General features: G+C 42.7%; 1 protein-coding gene and 1 pseudogene across 1 annotated transcript; one reads left to right on the top strand and one right to left on the bottom strand.

Annotated features, from left to right (window-relative positions):
• LOC121003519 overlaps positions 1-22,038 on the bottom strand; it is an 869,303-nt pseudogene that overhangs the window by 618,812 nt on the left and 228,453 nt on the right.
• On the top strand, positions 2,610-4,741 carry LOC121003553 (gastrula zinc finger protein XlCGF53.1-like; the record flags this gene model as incomplete). Its single annotated transcript, XM_040435456.1, has 3 exons — positions 2,610-2,745; positions 4,444-4,623; positions 4,706-4,741. Coding segments are annotated over exons 1-3 (288 nt in total), but the record flags the coding sequence as incomplete, so codon positions are not given.

Genomic DNA, 22,038 nt, shown 5'->3' with positions numbered 1-22,038 from the left:
ACAACCCATCATACTGCGGCCTTCGCAGATGATGTGTTATTGCTTATCTCGAACCCTAAAGTTGCCTTCCCAGCAATTGTTTCTACACTTCAGACATTTAAAACTCTTTCCAACTTTCTGGTAAATTTGTCCAAATCCATGGTCCTGAATGTTTTGCTCCCTCTGAAAGAAATGACTGAAGTGCAGAAACTCACATCCTTTCAGTGGACCACTCTCTCTGTAATATTTCTAGGAGTGAAGCTCACCCCAGATTATTCCCAATTGTTCAGAGAGAACTTCCTTCCGCTACCCAAAAGGTTAAAAGATCTAATAGGTTCATGGGACATACCATATGTAACGTGGTTTGGTCGCAGAACACTTCTTAAGACCATTCTGATGCCCACCGTATTTTACTATCTTCAAGCTCTACCTATACCAATCCCCAAGTCTTATTTTAAAAAATTACAAAATATCTTCTCAAAATTCCTATGGGGAGGTAGGAAAGCCTGATTGCCATTCAAACAAATAATACAGCGCCCTGCCAAAGGTGGGCTTGGGGTACCTGACCTTTACGCTTACCATAAAGCGATAGTATGCTCCAGGTGCTTAGAATGGTTGAGACCAAATGGTAATCGTTTAGATTTATTGGTTAAAAATGATCTGTCATCCATCCCACTTCGTTCCCTGCTTTTTCTAGACCCTACTATGGCAGATAAACTGCTTCGCACTCATAGTCCGATTACTAGATACACGCTTTACATATGGTTAAGCTCTAGCTGGTTGAATCAGCTCTCCCCTTATTATCTTACACTCATGCAAGTAAGAGATGTACTTTTTCAATCCACTACCCATTTCCAAGAGACCCTACCTTAAAGAGTGAAAACTTTCGACAGCCCGGCCTTAGAGTTGTGTCCAGATAATGATGTCCCATCCTTTGCTGTTTTGAAAACTCACCCCTTGATGGGCAGCCTATCTACCTTTCATTTGGCCCACTTTATTCAGACCATCAAAAAACAGTTTCACTGACCCACAGGAACTTTCAGTATTCGAGAAATTAGCTTTACAAACAAAAGAGCAAAATATCCAAACTATACAGCTTGCTAATGTCACTGACAGAACCCAAAACCCTCCCATGCTTTGAACGGTGGGGGAGGGATTTAGATATTTCTTTTACCCCTAATGACTCTAAGCAAGCATTGTTGAACTTCTCGAAGGTGTCCAGATGTGTATAGTTACAAGAAAATAGCTATAAAGTGTTAATGCAATGGTACTATACCCCGCAGCGACTAAGCCGTATATTCCCTGACCGTAGCCCTGAATGATGGAGATGTAATAATGGCACAGGGACACATGGGCATATATGGTGGACCTGCTCAAAAATTCAACCCTATTGGCAAAAGATATGCAAAACCATCTCGGAGGTGTGTAAGGCCTCGGTTCCAGTTTCTCAGAAACTATGCCTTTTTGGGGTATTTGGAGAGTTCCAATGTGCTAAACACACCCGAAAGCTGACCAGTACATTGTTAGCGGCGGCCAGACTATTAGTAGAAGTGCACTGGAAGTCTCCAGACTTCCCCCAACTTTCTACACTGGATACAGAAATGTAACCAGCTGTACTGCTTAGAGCAATTAGCGCACTGGGATGCCCGCACCGCTTTTAAATTCGAGAGAATCTGGAGCCCTTGGCGATCATACAGACACTTCCCAGATACCTAAATTCCTAATAAAATGATTGTAGCAAGCAGGACCTGGATTGTACATAGGGCCTGGAACCAAATAATGCAAAGATAGTCCATTAGTGACAATTAGATGATTATTGCAACCGATGTAGGGTTTTGATGTTTCGGCAAGACGGTCAAATTGTGATGATATATACCAGACTTACACCAATCACATCTTACCCCCCCCCCCCCTTTTTTTCCCCTCTGACCTCCCTATATCCCCGGTTATGTTCCTTTAGGACTCATTACTTGTTACCTACATTGATCTGTAAAAATACATTGTCGAGAGGTCAAGCTAACACCTAAGCCATATGAATATAACTACCTCATTGCCAGTGTATATCTGATATACTGGCCCGGGGTAGAAGGGGTTAAAAATGTATCTATTAAACTACAACATCTGTGTGGTCGTGAGGAGCTGCCAAAAACCAAATCTGCCAACCCAATGTCTGTCTAGACAACAATAATAATCTTTATTTATGTATCGCCAACATATTCTGCAGCGTTTTACAATTACACTGATTGGACCTGTAGAATCCTCCACTGCTCCAGCACTGAGGCTCCTGTGGTATCCTTCAGTCTGTTTACATCACTGCAATGACAATATTGGTTGGAGCTCTGATGGCGGTATGTATATCACCTGACCATTGAGGCCTAGGATGGTCTATGGTGGTCACGTGCTTTTCATACTGGCATCACTGATGATGTCTTCTATTGGCTGTAGGGTCATGTGAAGGTGTGACATACCATGAAACTGCCTTGACCTCACACATGTTTCGTTCCCTATAAAAAGAGAGAACACAACATCTACACTTTATTATCTCCCCGATGTCTCCTCCTTATTATCTCCAGTTATTGTATTTTACATGGGATTTTGTAGGATTTTCCATCGTCTCATCTTGTTTCTATAATATAGGATCCATTTAGTGGAGATCTTCTATACAAGATCATTCTCCTGATTGACCCGACAAGGATGGACAGGGACAAGATGGCAGAGAGTATAATAAATCTCACCCTAGAGATCCTCTTCCGGCTTACTGGAGAGGTGAGAGATTCTGATGATGTCACATTACATCATCTTATCTACAAACCGGATTCCAAAAAAGTTGGGACACTAAACAAATTGTGAATAAAAAATGAATGCAATGATGTGGAGATGGCAAATGTCAATATTTTATTTGTAATAGAACGTGGATGACAGATCAAACGTTTAATCCGAGTAAATGTATCATTTTAAAGGAAAAATACGTTGATTCCAATTTTCACGGTGTCAACAAATCCCAAAAAAGTTGGGACAAGTAGCAATAAGAGGCTGGAAAAAGTAAATTTGAGCATAACGAAGATCTGGAAGACCAATTAACACTAATTAGGTCAATTGGCAACATGATTGGGTATAAAAAGAGCTTCTCAGAGTGGCAGTGTCTCTCAGAAGCCAAGATGGGTAGAGGATCACCAATTCCCACAATGTTGCGCAGAAAGATAGTGGAGCAATATCAGAAAGGTGTTACCCAGCGAAGACTTTGCATCTATCATCATCAACTGTGCATAACATCATCCGAAGATTCAGAGAATCTGGAACCATCTCTGTGCGTAAGGGTCAAGGCCGTAAAACCATACTGGATGCCCGTGATCTCCGGGCCCTTAAACGACACTGCACCACAAACAGGAATGCTACTGTAAAGGAAATCACAGAATGGGCTCAGGAATACTTCCAGAAACCATTGTCAGTGAACACAATCCACCGTGCCATCCGCCGTTGCCAGCTGAAACTCTACAGTGCAAAGAAGAAGCCATTTCTAAGCAAGATCCACAAGCTCAGGCGTTTTCACTGGGCCAGGGATCATTTAAAATGGAAGACTGTTCTGTAGTCAGACGAGTCACGATTCGAAGTTCTTTTTGGAAATCTGGGACGCCATGTCATCCGGACCAAAGAGGACAAGGACAACCCAAGTTGTTATCAACGCTCAGTTCAGAAGCCTGCATCTCTGATGGTATGGGGTTGCATGAGTGCGTGTGGCATGGGCAGCTTGCATGTCTGGAAAGGCACCATCAATGCAGAAAAATATATTCAGGTTCTAGAACAACATATGCTCCCATCCAGACGTCATCTCTTTCAGGGAAGACCCTGCATTTTTCAACAAGATAATGCCAGACCACATTCTGCATCAATCACAACATCATGGCTGCGTAGGAGAAGGATCCGGGTACTGAAATGGCCAGTCTGCAGTCCAGATCTTTCACCTATAGAGAACATTTGGCGCATCATAAAGAGGAAGGTGCAACAAAGAAGGCCCAAGACGATTGAACAGTTAGAGGCCTGTATTAGACAAGAATGGGAGAGCATTCCTATTTCTAAACTTGAGAAACTGGTCTCCTTGGTCCCCAGACATCTGAGTGTTGTAAGAAGAAGGGGAGATGCCACACAGTGGTGAAAATGGCCTTGTCCCAACTTTTTGGGGATTTGTTGACACCATGAAATTCTGATTCAACATATTTTTCCCTTTAAATTGGTACATTTTCTCAGTTTAAACTTTTGTTCCGTGATTTATGTTCTATTCTGAATAAAATATTAGAAGTTGGCACCTCCACATCATTGCATTCAGTTTTTATTCACGATTTGTATAGTGTCCCAACTTTTTTAGAATCCGGTTTGTATGTTACTAACAGATGGACATGACTGGAGATGTGAGGGACTCTAGAGATGTATGGAGTGATATTTATTACTGTGTCTCTCCATAACCAGGACTACACAGTAGTGAAGAAGACCTCTAGTGAGCGCTGTCAGGACCCTGTGTCTGAAGATTGGGGAAGAACCCAGAGCCCAATCATGGGACCTCCACCTCACCCCCTGATACATGAGGAAATCAATAGAGAGAAGATCCTAGAACTCACCAACAAGATGATTGAGCTGCTGACTGGAGAGGTGACACTGCTGGGAATGGTGGGACATTATACAGGAACACTATGAAGAGATCTGGGTGATGACTATATCATTGTGTTGTCAGGTTCCTATAAGGTGTCAGGATGTCACCGTCTATTTCTCCATGGAGGAGTGGGAGTATTTAGAAGGACACAAAGATCAGTACAAGGACGTCATCATGGAGGATTGCCGACCCCTCACATCACCAGGTAATAGACATGACTAAATACACACGTCCTCTCATTATCTGTATGTAAGGGATGGATTCAGTCACTGGATGTGTTTTACTACTGTTGGAAATTGTCCACAACAACACAAAACTTCTTGAAGCTATTTCTTCTTCAGAAGATTCTTTAGTTTAAGCCTCATTCACACATCAGTGTTTTGTCAGTGATTTCCATCAGTGATTGTGAGCCAAAACCAGGATTTGAGCCTCCACACACACAAGGTATGTAACAGCGGCTGCTATCAGCCAATGTTCTGCTTATCGCTGTTGTTCCGGGCTCCGTATTCGGTGTTTCCCCATTCACCGCTGCAGTCCTGGGCTCTGTCCTTGTAGGCATTGTCTGTCCTGGGATCCGCTCCGCAGTTTCCTCCACAGCATGCTTACAGCTTGTTGTCTGTAGCACTTCCTTTAGGGCCGGCTCATGTGTGATTTATGGGTTAGGTCATATGACCATGATCATAAACATGCAAATGGTTCGTTTTAATAGACAAATACATTTATCTTGGCCAAGGCTTCCACTTCTAGTGCAAATATTATCTACTTTCTAAAGGTCACCATTCCATCATAACATTTTCGATTATTTAAAGGCCTCTATTTTCTCAGCAAAGAAACATCAGTATTCACTTCAAAATGGTGATTAACCCTTTAGCTAAGCTCTTTTTTGAGGTGTAAACACAAGGGGGTCCTTTACTATTCTGAAATAAGCCTAAATTAGACGTATTTCAAGGGGCAGATATCAGTGCAACGGTTAGTAGCGCCGCTATCTGCGACTTTGCCCTGCTCACACCAGGTCTACAATTGTACGTGGACGGCGAAGGGGACGGGCCAGCGCCTCTTCATTACTTTGGCAGAACCACCGCCAGCTTAAGGCTTTAAGGCCTGCATTTAAAACACCGGTCTTAATAAATGTGCCCCAAGATGTATACCTAAGACAACATGGCTGACCATCCGATCTAATCCTGATTCTGCAACCCCTACAGTTAAGGAAGAGAGAACAACGCCCGAGAGATGTCCCAGTCCTCTTCTTCCACAGGATAATTCAGAAGAACATCACTATGTCCCACAGGATGATCAGATAGATCATTATAAGGGCATCATGACGGAGGATCACCGGCCCCTCACATCACCAGGTAATAGACATGACTAAATACACACGTCCTCTCATTATCTGTATGTAAGGAATGGATTCAGTCACTGGATGTGTTTTCTACAGTTAAGGAAGAGAGAACAACACCAAAGAGATGTCCCAGTCCTCTTCTTCCACAGGATGGTTCAGAAGAACATCACAATGTCCCACAGGATGATCAGGTAGATGGAGATAAGGTTTCATGAAATGTCCCCTATGATCTGTAGAAGACTGTGAAGATCTTGTCTTCAGTCTTGTTTTATCCACCAGTATTATATCATTTATCCTTGTATAATGAGAAAGATGGAGATGGCAGGATTACAGCTGACCATAGACGTTACATGTTGTCTGGATCTTCTCACTATTTTCTGCCTGTATAGACTTTTAAGGCTACTTTCACACTAGCGGCAGGACTGATCCGACAGGCTGTTCACCCTGTCGGATCTGTCCTGCCGCTATTGCGCCGTGCCGCCCCGTCCCCATTGACTATAATGGGGATGGGGGGCGGAGCTCTGGCGCAGCACGGCAGTGCATGGCGAGAGGCCGCCGGACTGAAAGTACTGCATGTCCGACTTTTTAGTGCCGGAGCTCCACCCCCTGTCCCCATTATAGTCAATGGGGATGGAGCAGCAGACCGGCGGCACAGCGAAATAGCGGCAGGACGGATCCGACAGGGTGAACAGCCTGTCGGATCTGTCCTGCCGCTAGTGTGAAAGTACCCTTAGATGGCCTTCTTTGTTAACTGCTGCAGATCTTTTGTGGTTGCACAAGAGTGGCACAACAGTTTTCTGAGAGGTCTAGGACCGGGACCATGCAATACTACAAATGGTCACCAAAGTTGTGCCCGGATTGTCAGCTTGAACATGAACATCAGGAGATACAGTTGTGTTCAAAATAATAGCAGTGTGTTTAAAAAAAAATAAAGCTTCTAATAGCTTTTATTTCCATACACACAAATGCATTGGGAACACTACACATTCTATTTCAAATCAAAACATGAAAATATATCAAATATGTGTTCCTCTAAAAAAAAATGGAAGGAAAGTGAATATTAGACTGTTCAACAAAATATCAGTGTTTGTATTATTCTTTGCAAACTCAAACATTCACTATATAAACTGAAAAATGTTTGAAGATTTTGCTTTCCTTTGAATCACTTCAATAATTTTTAGTTATATAACTGCGGTTTCTGAGAACTGCTGGACGTCTGTGTTGCTCGGAGTGAACCACCTTCTGGCCCCTGTGAACAGGTATTCCAGCCCAGGATGATTGGACTACATTCCACAGTTCTTCTCTATTTCTTGGTTTTGCATTTTTGATGTCACCCCACAAGTTTTCTATTGGCTCAAGATACAGGGATTGGGCTGGCCACTCCATAACGTCAATCTTTTTGGTCTGGAACCAAGATGTTGCACGTTTACTGGTGTGTTTGGGGTGGTTGTCTTGTTGGAACACCCATTTCAAGGGCATTTCCTCTTCAGCATAAGGCAGCATGACCTCTTCAAGTATTCTGATGTATTCAAACTGATCCATGATCCCTGGTATGCGATAAATAGGCCCAACACCGTAGTATGAGAAATATCCCCATATCATGATGCTTGTGCCACCATGCTTCACTGTCTTCACAGTGTACTGTGGCTTGAATTCAGTGTTTGGGGGTCGTCTGACAAACTGTCTCCGGCCACTAGACCCAAAAAGAACAATCTTGCTTTCATCAGTCCACAAAATGTCTCTTTAGGCCAGTCAATGTGCTCTTCAGCACGTCTTTTTTTTCCAACAGTGGGACTTTGCGGGGGCTTCTTGCAGATAGCTTGGCTTCACACAGGCGTCTTCTAATTGTAACAGTACTCACAGGTAACTTTAGACCTTCTGTGATCTTCCTGGAGCTGATTGTTGGCTGAGTCCTTGCCATTTTGGCTATTCTTCTATCCATTCGAATGGTAGTTTTTCGCTTTCTTCCACATCTTTCAGGTTTTGGTTGCCATTTTAAAGCATCTGCGATCATTTTAGGTGAGCAGCCTATCATTTTCTGCACTTCTTTATATGTTTTCCCCTCTCCAATCAACTTTTTAATCAAGGTACGCTGTTCTAATGAACAATGTCTGGAACGACCTATTTTCCTCAGAATTTCAGAGAGAAATGCACTGTAACCAGCATGTACAACATTTGCTGCCTTCCTTCCTTAAATAAGGGCAATAATTGTCACTCGTTGAACCCCACACTGCTATTATTTTGAACATGCCCCTTTCAATAAGTGATTGAATTACAGAGAATCAGCAGCATGCATGTCATGACTGTTGGGTTTCTATTACTCTTCTACACCTGCTAGTAAATTATTTGCCATGTAGAAATATCATTTCTACCAAAAACAGTGATTGATCAGGTCTAACTGCTATTATTTTGAACACAACTGTAAATGCATCATTATCTTCCAAAGGTTTTGTAGTCTAGGGTGCAGTCTCCTGGTGTCTCCTTACTGTCAGAATGGCAGTACCAAGATCATACCACGGATTCTATTCCAGCACATGTAGATGCAACTACAAGAACATTTAGACTAGCACATTCATATACATAATCACAGGTGCATGTCCATCAAGCAAACCTGGTTGATAATAAAATGGCTGCACAACCTTTTTACATACAAACAATAGAGCTGAGAAATGGGGCTCATTCTAAATTAAGTGGTATTATACCTACTAGAAATCAAACGTGTGTCAGGCCCATTTACCAGGCGTCAAGGTAGCTTACGCAAATGGGTACCTAACACTAACAAACCGCCTCTCTTGGACTTACCTAAGCCTACAATTTTGAGGGCAGGAACCACTGTTTGCATGTGAAATGTTGTGCAACCATTTTATTATCAAACATGTAGATGCAAGTCCTCCTACTTACTTGCATAGAGTATAATATAATATTCAGGGGTGTAGCTAAAGGCTCATGTGCCCTGGTGAAAGAGTTCAGCTTGGACCCCCCCTTCCCTCAGTGCTTTGTGGCCAGGGGCAGGGAAGCACATAGCCTTCGTGCTGCCTGAGGCGAAGATTGAAACTGCATCCCCTGCCCCAAGCCAAATTCTTAACCTTACCCCTTCCCTCCAGCCAGAGATGTAACTTGACCTGCATTAACTTTGTATAGTACCGGTGTCTTCTTATGTGGCACAAGGGTCTTTGGGCCCCCTCAGGCTCCTAGGCCCAGTAGTGACTGCACCACTTACAGCAAGGGCGGGGAACCTTTTTGCTGCCGAGGGCCATTTGGATATTTGTAACATCGTTCGGGGGCTACATGAAATGGTCCCGCAGGCCAGAGGTTCCCCACCCCTGCCTTACAGCTACGCCCCTGATAATATTCAAAGTTGATTATTGGAAAAGCTATATAGGATTATTTTCATCAGCACATATAATTCTAACTCGCCAACAATTTTCTAGCTGCTCAGATGCATCCATACATTTTGAACCTTTGATTGTGGATACCTGGTCAAGTGACCTCTAGTCTGACCTCCAGTCTGAGGCTTGCTGTCTCTCTCCTGTGTGGCTGACATCCTGTGAACTACAAGATTACAGCATCATTTATCAGATCCCTCTGGAGAGCTCCCTCCCCACCAGCTACTCCTCCTTGTCTTCTGTATGTCCCTAAACATATCATGCTGCTGAAGATATCATCTCTACATTATCCATACACTAGAGTCTAAACCTTTGCTCTTCTAGTGTAATGGATAATGTAGAGATGATATCTTCAGAAGCATGATATGTTTAGGGACATACAGAAAGCAACAAGAGTAGCTGGTGGGGAGGGATCTTTGTTTTTGCAAAATTCTTACTGAATCCGATCAGTTTAGAATCAATTTGCTAATCTTTACTCTGAAGGTATTGATTTCAGGGACTCATTGTCTAAACTAAAACAATGAGTCCCTGAAACTAATACGGAATTGGTCTGCCATACAAAAACAAAGCTTATGCGATTCGTTTGCATTTAATGTTAGTATTAGCAGGGAAAACCATGAAGAAGGTAGAGGACTGTGGATAACATGACACTGGGAGAAACTGGGGAGGGGGCAGAGTCTGACAAAGAACGATTATAGACACGAGTCAGTAACCTAGTGTGATAGGAACACTAAAGAGAGGGAATTCCTCTAGGGAAAGTATTAAGGGAGTGAGGGGATGCTCAAACTGTGCTTAAAGTGGTTGTCCCACCTCACTTGTTCAGCTCGTCTGGCAGCCTGCTCTGAGCTTCACTTTCTGATTTCCTGCCTCCAAGGATGGGCCCCCACCCTGGCTTTTCGTGACACCACATCTGCTCTTCAGCCATGTATTCTCACTTCTGATGGTTTTCTGATTAGGGTGGCGGGGCGGGCTATCATTCAGGAAGCCTGAGCCCACCCAGCCTTAGAGTCGGTAAACCAGGTTTATTTGGTCTCCTTGCTAAGAAGGTGTGGTGGCTAAGTTGGTAGAGTGCATGGGTTTATCTATTGGATTCTACAGTGCAGCCAGGATTTATTTTTATTTTTTTATTACAGCCCATTTGGAATTTTTTTCCAGCTCCCCACTACATTGTGTGCAATATTAAATGGTGTAATTGGAAAGCGCAACTTTTCCTACAAAAACAACATGCCCTCTTAAGGCTAAATGAACATAAATATAAAAAAGTCATGGCCCCAGAAAGGCAGGGAGTGAAAAATGAAAGCAAAATAACTGAAAATCACAAGGTCCTCAAAGTGTTAAACATGTTGCATTATAGCACAAACATGTTACAGCAATTTTATATCCATTTTATTAAACGCCTAGTTCAAAGACATTTTCCAACAAACTCTGCATTGTTATATTGTGTTAGTGGACATATTAGTACATCAGACTGTGTGTTTCAAAGACATTTTAGTACACAATTTTCATTGATTTCCCACTGATATTAAACGCATAGTTCTAAGACATTTCACTCCATTCTTCCCAAAGTAAATTGTCAATACCAGTGTGGAGTGTGTTTGTAGAAGTGGAGAGACATTTAATTGTGCCACTGTCTTTAAATTACAAAAAACACACTTGCCATTATGCTTGTCCTGTTAAACAATCTGTCTGTACAAAACCCCTGACTTTTCATTTATAGGCCTCATAATAAAATGTCTGAGAAATGGAAGAGAGCAAAATGAAAGACCCATGCCTCGTCCTCCCAGAGTCAGAAAGTATGTAGTACCAGCAGTATCAGAACCTGCCAGGAGTAGTAGTAATTGGCCACAGTTCTCCCTGGCTCCTAATATTATTGAGGACACAGAGGATAGAATTGTGGACTGGATGGCTCAGCGTTTAGACTACTATGAGGAGGTGATTCGGAAGAGGAGGGGCACCCCATGCATAGTTGTGTTTGTGGTGGTAGGAGTAGTGGCACCTGTAGCAGCGCTGGTGCTGGTAGGAACAGAGGTGGAACTCAAGGCAAGTATAAAGCAGGTAATCTGGAGGGGGCTGGAAGCCCATGATGACATATTACAGTTTTCATGGCGGGGAGGTTGAGGACTATTACAATGATTGTGTGTTGGACAGGATCTGGGAACTAGATCAGGGTGCTGAGAAGAAGGTAACATCAGAGGAAGAGGATGGTGGCAGTGGCAGCAATACAGAGTGAAGGCAACATACAGTTAGAACCTCCCAAAACCTGCCAGGGCCAGATCTGCTTCTAGTATTGTCAGCTTGGGAACTGGTGATGCTGATAATACTGTTATCCCAGACTCAAAACGTGCCAGACGTAAAGCTATCTCTGTGTGGAGTGTGCAAGTATCTCCTGTCTGGCAGTTTTTCTCCATGGTGCTGGAAAACAAAAGCAATGCCCTGTGCAAGATCTGCCAGATTAAAATAAGCCACGGGATTGACAGAAGTGTCTTCCAGCTACCACGACAAGCGTGTCCTCCTTCTCCCGTTCTCCTTTGTGGTAGCCAGACGGCATCCATGGGCAGTACTGTGTACAAGTCATCAGTTACTGCTTCTCCTGCTCAGACTATGCCTCCTCCTATTCTGTCCCACCATCAGCCATCGATAATGGAATGTGTGGCCAAGAAACAACTCTGCTTGCACAAGTTGGTGGTGGTGCAGTCTCTGTGGTACCACTTTGTGGATTCTGTTGCTTTTAGGGGGCTAATGGCATGTGCTCAGCCTCACTAGAAGTTATCTAGCTGGCATTTAAAAAAAACAGCCATCCATGCTTTGTACTCCCAAGTGGCGGTGAATGTAGGCCACTCCTTGCAATTCTAGCTGTGCAGCCAGGTGCACACAATGGACACCTGGAGCAATGGTTATGGACTGGAACAGTTCATGCCTTTCACAGCCCATTAGATCAATGTTTTTTGCAGCGAGGAGGCACTGTAGCAAGACTGCCAACTCCTATTGACACCTCCATGTTTGTTCCGACACCAGGCACTTATCAGCTTCCTTCATGGATATCCTCCTGTCCCAAACAGAAGCAGGGCAGAACATCGCTCCCACTCCCCCTTCTTCCTATCATGTGAAGCGGTGCCATGCCGTTTTAGAGCTAATCTCCCTGGGTGATAGTAGCCACATAGCCAAATACTTTCTAAAGTGCATCAAGGAGCAAACAACGGCGCTGGCTGTCTCCTCACCTAACTCCAACTGGGCAAGGTGGTCAGAGACAATTGCAGGAACATTGTGGCTGCTTTGTGTTTGGGAGAAATAACATATGCTCCCTGAATGATGCATACGATAAATCTAGCCGTGCAGCGTTTGTTAAAACGCTGCAAAAATGTGTTCGAAGTAGTTTGAAATCAAAATATGTAAAAAATGCCCTGTGAAATCCGAAAGGTGCTCTTTGGAATGTGTGCCCATTTGCCCACCTAGGCTGCAAAAAAGTGTCCCACATCTGGTATCGCCGTACTCAGAAGAAGTAGGGCAATGTGTTTTGGGGTGTCTTTTTACATATACCCATGCTGGGTGAGAGAAATATCTCGGCAAAAGACAACTTTTCCAATTTTATTATACAAAGTTGGCATTTGACCGAGATTCTTATCTCACCCAGCATGGGTATATGTAAAATGACACCCCAAAACACATTGCCCAACTTCTCCTGAGTACGGCGATACCACATGTGTGACACTTTTTTGCAGCCTAGGTGGGCAAAGGGGCCCACATTCCAAAGAGCACCTTTAGGATTTCACAGGGCATTTTTTACACATTTTGATTTCAAACTACTTCCCACACATTAGGGCCCCTAAAATGCCAGGGCAGTATAACTACCCCACAAGTGACCCCATTTTGGAAAGAAGACACCCCAAGGTATTTCGTGATGGGCATAGTGAGTTCATGGAAGTTTTTATTTTTTGTCACAAGTTAGTGGAATATGAGACTTTGTAAGGAAAAAAAAAAATCATAATTTTCCGCTAACTTGTGACAAAAAATATGAACTAACTATGCCCATCAGCGAATACCTTAGGGTGTCTACTTTCCGAAATGGGGTTATTTGTGGGGTGTTTCTACTGTCTGGCCATTGTAGAACCTTAGGAAACATGACAGGTGCTCAGAAAGTCAGAGCTGCTTCAAAAAGCGGAAATTCACAGTTTTGTACCATAGTTTGTAAACGCTATAACTTTTACCCAAACATTATTTTTTTATCAAAGACATGTAGAACAATAAATTTAGAGAAAAATTTATATATAGATGCCTTTTTTTAAAAAAAAAATTACAACTGAAAGTGAAAAATGTCATTTTTTTGCAAAAATTTCGTTAAATTTCGATTAATAACAAAAAAAGTAAAAATGTCAGCAGCAATGAAATACCACCAAATGAAAGCTCTATTGGGTGGTAAGTTGCATGACCGAGCAATAAACGGTGAAAGTAGTGTCGTGCAGAATTGTAAAAAGTGGTCTGGTCATTAAGGGTGTTTAAGCTAGGGGAGCTGAGGTGGTTAAGCACATTTTACTGCCTTTTACATCCCTCTAGCCTTTTCAGGGACTATTTTAGAGCCATTTTAATGCAAAAAAGTGCCAATTTTAGTGCCCTAAATTGAAAAAATTCGTATTTTCAATTGTCGGGTGACATTTTACCATTTTTGCCGTATACAAACCCCTGCTGTGCCTGGGTGACAGGGGCCTAAATGTCTCAAAATCCTCTGTTCTATTGCTGGGTGACATGAACCCCCTTTTGCCGTGAATGAACCCCTGCTGTGCCTGGGTGACAGGGGCCTAAATGTCTCAAAATCCTCTGTTCTATTGCTGGGTGACAAGAACCCCCTTTTGCCGTGAATGAACCCCTGCTATGCCTGGGTGACATGGGCCTAAATCTCTCAAAATCCTCTGTTCTATTGCTGGGTGACATGAACCCCCTTTTGCCGTGAATGAACCCCTGCTGTGCCTGGGTGACAAGGGCCTAAATCTCTCAAAATCCTCTGTTCTATTGCTGGGTGACATGAACCCCTTTTTGCTGTGAATGAACCCCTGCTGTGCCTGGGTGACAGGGGCCTAAATCTCTCAAAATCCTCTGTTGTATTGCTGGGTGACATGAACCCCCTTTTGCCGTGAATGAACCCCTGCTGTGCCTGGGTGACAGGGGCCTAAATCTCTCAAAATCCTCTGTTCTATTGCTGGGTGACATGAACCCCCTTTTGCCGTGAATGAACCCCTGCTGTGCCTGGGTGACAGGGGCCTAACTCTCTCAAAATCCTCTGTTCTATTGCTGGGTAACATGAACCCCCTTTTGCTGTGAATGAACCCCTGCTGTGCCTGGGTGACAGGGGCCTAAATCTCTCAATCGTCTGTTCTATTGCTGGGTGACAAGAACCCACTTTTGACGTAAATGAACCCTCTGCTGTGCCTGGGTGACATGGGCCTCGTTCTCTCAAAATCCTCTGTTCTATTGCTGGGTGACATGAACCCCTGCTCTGCATTGCTGACAGGGAACTAAATTTAGTGAAAACATCTGTTACTGATCGGAAGATGCGCGACTACAAGCGCACGCTGCTGATGGCATTCCCACCTGACAGCGGGGGCAGTGGAGGAGGAAGAGGTCGGCAACGCAGCTGGGGCAGCGCCAGCACCTGAGAAGGCAGCGTTAGCATGGCCAAAATGTGGAAAAGCTTTGTCAGCCTTGGAGGTGCTGACCTGCCCTGCAGCCAGTGTATAGTGTGAACGTGTGTTTAGCACGGCAGAGAGCTTTATCACAGTCCGCAGCCAACCACTGACCACCACTGGCAGCCCTTTCCTTTACTCTCATTTCTACACTCGTCCATCCTTTGGCCCCTGCAGATATTCCCGAACCTCTTGGGAGACATTTTTTTTGAAGTTCCTGGTATTAACACTCTGTTTTTAATTTTTCAAACCCCTGACTCATTGTGATCGGCCGATGGGGGACCAGCGGCCGACCAGAGGAGCACAGGCTGATTTAGGTTGGACCTACCATGAATATGATTTACTGGATTTATCTAAAAAAAAATCCTAAGAGAAATTAAATCCTTACTATCATTGGATATAACTCCTACAGGAACAGGGCTTTTGACTGATAATGAACAGTATAGGAGGAGGAAAGCGCCCAAGCTGGCTCCTGCTCTCTTAAGCTCCACACCTTGTCTCAGAGTTTGGCATCTTTAAATACATCTGTGTATAGATAGAACCCAAAATTCAAAGGGATCCTATTCAAATTCTTTCTACGTGTAGTCTATAATAATTTTTACATTTGGAAACAATGAACCGTTTTAATATGCTTTGCTGAATCCCCCTGACTTAGGAAAGCACAGCTTACAAGGGTCCCTTTTGATCTCAGCAGGACGCCTGCAGTCAGCTGCCCTAATGTCAACAACACTCAGGTACACAAAAGAGACCCTTCTCAGTATAAGGAACTATGTCTCCAAGGAACTTTTACAAATGGAACCCTCAGTGTTCCTACTACTAAAATCCCTTGGGGCTCTCAAAAAGAAGAAAAAAAGGTAAAAGGGGGAAGGGAGGAAGATCTCGTAATTGGAATACAAAGGAATCCCAAATTACTACCCAAAAAAATCTGATACAATTTTAACAAGAAAAGACCCAGAACTCCCAAACAGAGACAGCTGCCACTCTTCTGAATGCAGGCCCCAGCTGGGGGCTGTTAACACAGACTCCAAATCTCAGGAAGGCCACATAAAAGCAGTACTCTGCAATGCCAGGTCAATAAATAACAAAACAGCAGTTATACATGACTTAATAGAGACTTCAGATCTGGCCTTTCTAACTGAGACATGGCTTTCTCAAAATCCTTGGCCCACTCTGGAAGCTGCTGTACCGGCCAACTACTCTGTGCTACACTGCGAGAGACAAGACCGCAAAGGAGGAGGGGTTGCACTATGCTTCAAATCCAGTTTAAAAATCGAACCCTTTGCTGTAAGCCCCACCCATTCTTTTGAATGTCTGGCAGCGCAACTTTCAGCCGAGAAAAGCATAAACATACTGCTCATCTACCACCCTCCTGGCAGTGGCTCAGACTTTCTCAAGGAAATGGCTGATCTTCTATCCTGTCTAGCATTGGAACACCCTAGATGGATAATCCTGGAAGACTTCAACCCATTGGTAGACACCCACTCCTCCCAGCTAGGAAGAGATCTACTTCTCACCATGAATGAACTGGGCTTCTCTCAAGCCGTTCACCTACACACGAGAGGCCACGCCTTGGACCTAATATTTCATTCAGGACTAGCAATATCCAAGATGGAAATAAATCCTGTAGTTTGGTCAGGCCATCACACTATCCACTTTTCCCTTGCAGGACCAGCTTTAAAACGGCAAGTAAAAGATCTCACAAAATACCGTTCTCTGAAAGGTCTATCACCCCAACATCTTCAGCACAACCTAAACCTGGATGGACTAAAAGAACACAGCTTAGACCTCGACTCCATGGTCCATAAATATAACTGCCTTGTATCATCTGCCTTTGACTCTATTGCTCCCCTACGCATCAAACGCTCCACACCATTACATCATGCGCGATGGTTCGACAACTCCTTAAAGGAGCTAAAGAAAGAGGGTCGCAGTCTAGAACGACAATGGCGCAAACACCAGCGCTCAAAGGATAAACACTCCCTAATTCGTCATCAAAAGAATTATCAGTCAATGATCAACAAGAAAAAGTCCTCTTTTCTATCACAAAAAATTGCAAAAGCAGACAACAAACCAGCCCAGCTATTCCGCAGAGTTGACAGTCTATGCAATCCATCGTGCCGGAATCCCAACATCACATCCTCTAAGGACCTATGTGAGAAATTTTCCCTCTTCTTCACAGACAAAGTCTCATCTATTCAGTCTGCTATCAAATCTACAACACCGAAAACCTATGTAGAGCCTCATAATGGATGCCACAACAACCTACTGCCACGGTCTGACTTTAAGGTAATTACCGAAGAAGCCATCTCAAATATCCTTCCAAACCTTCGCCAGACTACCTGCGACGTGGACCCTGGCCCCACACAGTTCATGTTGAAATTCCCTGATCTGTTCATGCCAGCATTCCATTAGATAGTCAACTGCTCCTTGCAAGCTGGGAAGTTTCCTACCTGTCTGAAAGAAGCAATCATCAGGCCACTACTCAAAAAACCATCCCTAGATCTGGATATTCTGAGCAACTACAGATCGGTCTCCAACCTTCCCTTTTTGGGGAAAGTTATTAAGAAGGCTGCATATCTCCAACTTGAAGCCAGGCTCTCAACAAACAACATCTTTGACCCTCTACAATCTGGCTTCAAGAAGCACCACAGCTGTAAAACAGCTCTTGTCTGGATTTGCAATGACCTGCTCATGGCCAGAGACAGAGGCGGGTGTTCCATCCTGGTACTGCTTGATCTCTAAGTGGCTTTTGATACAAACAGTCACCACCACTGAGGGTAGGGAACTCCGACCTTACTAGCTCCAACACTGTGCGCAGGTTGGGTTTACTGATAGATAAGGAGTTAAACCTCAGGAACCAAATTTCAGCTGTGGTAAAACACTCCTTTTTTCACCTAAGGAATATTGCAAAAATTAAGCACCTCATTCCTTCAGAAGATCTTCCAACCCTAGTTCACGCCTTCATCACATCACGGCTGGACTATTGCAATGCCCTCTATGTAGGCCTTCCTAATAAAGACCTACACCGCCTGCAGCTAGTACAGAATGCTGCCGCAAGACTGGTAACAAGCCAATCCCGCCACTGTCACATAACACCAATCCTCTGCTCACTACACTGGTTACTCATAAAATGGAGAATCCTTTTCAAAATTGGCATGCTAACATTCAAATCCCTACACGACCAAGGCCCTGGATACCTGAAGGTTTTTGTTGCATCTGCGTCACACCTCACACAACCTCAGATCAAAAGGATCCAATAACTTGACCACCCCCAGAATTTAACTAAAAACATTTGGAGCCAAAGCTTTCGGTCATGCTGCCCCGACCTTGTGTAATGCCCTGCCAAACGCAATCAAGACAGCTCCAACCCTGGACACATTTAAATCAAAACTGAAAAGCCACCTGTTTAGCCTGACATTTACAATCACATAACTTTTTCCCCCTGTTAATATCTAATATGACTGATCTGAGACAAGCTTATGCGCTACGGGAGAAAAGCGCTTTACAAAGGTTTTGTTGTTGTTGTACAACAATTATATAAGAAAGAATGAGGAAAATCTTCTAGAGATCACCAAGGACTTCTTACGCAGTGAGATTGACTGACTTTTTTTCTTACTATCTATACCCAACTTAGTCTCAGGCCACATGGTATAGGGTTATCTATTAAACCCACCTTTACAAATGATATTGACTTTTCAAAAAACTGTTTAATATTAGTAATGCCTGTTCTAGGGGATTTATGGAAATTTTAATAGATAAGAGAAAATGTACCTGTAAACATCTAGTACACCGCCTAAAAAATTTGACACATACACATCCTGGGTATAGATCACAAAATAGACAAACGACATCATGTACCCCCCAAATGTTAAATATTAAGAAGGTTCGAATATAGTGAGGTCAGAACTAGGTGTAGGAAACTACTGAGAGAATTGACTGATCAGTATAATAAAATTAGGACATGGGAACGAAGGTCCTCCCCTAAACTCACTACTCATGAATCAGTAATTTCCCACACTAATAAGCCGTCCAATAAACTTGATAGAACTAAACAAGAGATCGAAATATCACATATTCACCCCACCCAAAAACGTGTATTCACCAGGACATTCTACAACAAGAACATCCAAAGATATAATAAGAAGAAAAAACTCCTCCGGATAGTAGTCAACTCCCTTTTCTTAAACTTTCTTCTATGACAGAAAATAAACTCTCCCAGCTACACACCCCTCAGGGTAAGAAGGATTACATAGAATCCAATATACTTCCGTTTATGATAAAGAAGACTCCAAGACTTTCTCTTGAATCTAAACAGACCAGTCCTCAAAACAAAGGGGTCATCATCCCTGAGAACTTTGACACAATTAATATAGAAAATATTTATTTGTACTTTAAGTCTACCACCGGGAAAACACCAGGTCCCTGTAGTCCAAGAACCCAGAGTGATTCCATACCTTCACCACAAAACACTTATATGAATCCGTCCATCATTCCACTGACGGTCACAATCCAACCCGAAAATGCAGCAATAGACTCTATCCTCAAACTATCAACCTACTCTTCTTCCACAACACACTCTGAGACTTTTTTAGCTTTACCACCAAACCTATCAGACAGTCCTTTTTTAGGAAAACTGTCACCCACCATTACTCCGACAAACCTAACACCACCAACCAGAAAGATATTGTCCAGTATTCAACTTCTCAGTCCTTTTTTCACTCCGATAGGCGGACCACCCGAGAAATCCCCCCCCAACAAACAGAACTTAAAAATTACACATTTCTTCACTCCCCTATCATCATCACGGAAAAGGCAAAAAAAAAGAGTTAGACGATGCAGAGGGGGGAGATTTAGATGTTCCCAAAAAGAAAAAATCTAAATCCTTAAAGAAACAGTGCTAAAACCAGACGAACCCCTCCCTTTAACTGGTTCCACAAATAGAAATGTACCCAGTAAAAGAAATATTCGCTTCGAATGGTGAGTGCCGCTTATTCATTTCTATTTGTGGAACCATTTTGTACTTGACAAGCTGTGCACCACCAGACTGCGAGAGACCGCGGCCCCTGTTTTCTCCATGTGACCAGTGGTGAAGCGAAAGTTTGCCGTAGTGCCACCTAACCCTGAATCTTACTTTACCATTTGCCTCCCTTTAACTGGCACTAAACCGAATCAAAAATGAGGGAAGTACCTCGATAGATCCCTCTGCACAAGAAAAGGAAAAAGGTATATTCAACCTTTCTAACTACACATTAAAGCCCGATTAAGTGAAATTACTAAGTAATGGCCCCACGAACGAACCCGATCCCTTTGAATTATTCGTCGATCTAAACCAATTCATCCGCATACTTACCTTCAAACGACATTTTACTATAAAAGAACTTATTAAATCCAACCAACAAAAGGTTAAAGGTTCCATTCCTAACCGAAAAACAATACTCCTGAAGATACGGAAGACGGTCCTTCGGTAACCATGGAAGATCTTGGTGTTAGCAGTATAACTCCCTCACCACAAAAGCCCATCCCAATACCGTCTAACCTAAAAAAAAAATCCACTTTTTATCCTCTTGAAAGTAAAGGCCCCCACTTTGAAAGCTATTATAATATGGTACTTGATGAATTTAAGGTACTGTTCACTCCTGATCGTAACCAAACACGTCCTAAATTCAATAACCTCAACATTCAAGAGAAAAAAAAGCCCTAAATAGTCTTAGAAACAATAAAGAAATAGTTATTAAAAATGCTGACAACGGGGGCGGCATCGTCATTATGGATCACAAATACGATCTTGCCTAATCAGAAAGAATACTATCGGATTTTGACTACTACAGACCTCTTGATAATGAACCCACAGTACCTTTTAAAAAAAATCCCTGACAGAACTGATACATTCTGGATTTCCCTCTGGCATTATTGATAAAAAAGAGAAACAATTCTTTTCCACTACCCACCCGTCAATAGCACATTTCTATTTTTTTCCTAAAATCCACAAATCCATTGTCAATCCCCCTGAAAGACCCATTATATCTGGAATCAACCTCTTACATCAAATCTTTCTGCATATGTCGATAAATTTCTCCAAAAGCACTTTCAATTACTTCCTTCATACTTGAAAGATACATCCCATCTCATCAACCTCTTAGACTCATTCAAATGGCAAAAGGAGTATATATGGGTTACCCTTAATGTCACTTCTCTATATAGTAATATCCAATATGATTTGGGTCTCTTAGCTATAAAACACTTTCTCGGAACAGATCCCGATATGCCTGATCCTCAAAAAGAATTGATTTTGAGAGCAATCAAGTTCCTATCACACCATAACTATTTTACCTTTTAAAGAAGTTTTTTACATTCAGTGCACTGCAATGGGGACAAAATTTGCACCCTCTTATGCAAATCTCTTCATGGGATTTTTTTAAGAACAATATGGTTTACTCTGCCATGCAAATTATAAAGTTCTTTCGTCGTTTTTATTGATGACATAATTTTCATTTGGGGTGGCAATGTAGAGGAATTGGTAGCATTCATTGTAAACTTAACAGCAAAGATTGGGGCCTGACCTTGAGTCTCGATGATAATCCCAGCGAAGCGATTTTCCTAGACATTCATCTTATGTCAATATCCGATAAAATTACCACAAAAACCCACTTCAAAAAAAGTAGACGCAAACAGCTATTTAGATTATACTAAAATATCCCGTTCAGCCAAATGAAAAGGATAAGGAGAAACTGTTCTGACAATTACATCATAAGTCAGCAACTTGATACCCTTCAAGACTAGTTTAAAGAAAAAGGCTATCCTAAAACACTTATCAATGCATCCCTAATGAGAACCATGAAAATAGACCAGAAAGAAGCACTAAAACCGAAATTAACAGAAATAGATTGCTGATACTCTTGAAAGACCCCGTTTTGAGAGGCATATTACCCATTTATCTATCCTTAACTTTTAGAAGGGCAAAAACCTTAAATAACATGATTGCATCTTCTTGCCCCAAGATTAAAGCAGTCAAAA

The sequence above is a fragment of the Bufo bufo genome, chromosome 6 (genome assembly GCF_905171765.1).
Source record: "Bufo bufo chromosome 6, aBufBuf1.1, whole genome shotgun sequence".
NCBI classification, from domain to species: Eukaryota; Metazoa; Chordata; class Amphibia; order Anura; family Bufonidae; genus Bufo; species Bufo bufo.
Note: the sequence above shows the minus strand (reverse complement) of the source record. Positions and strands in the feature narration are given on the sequence as shown.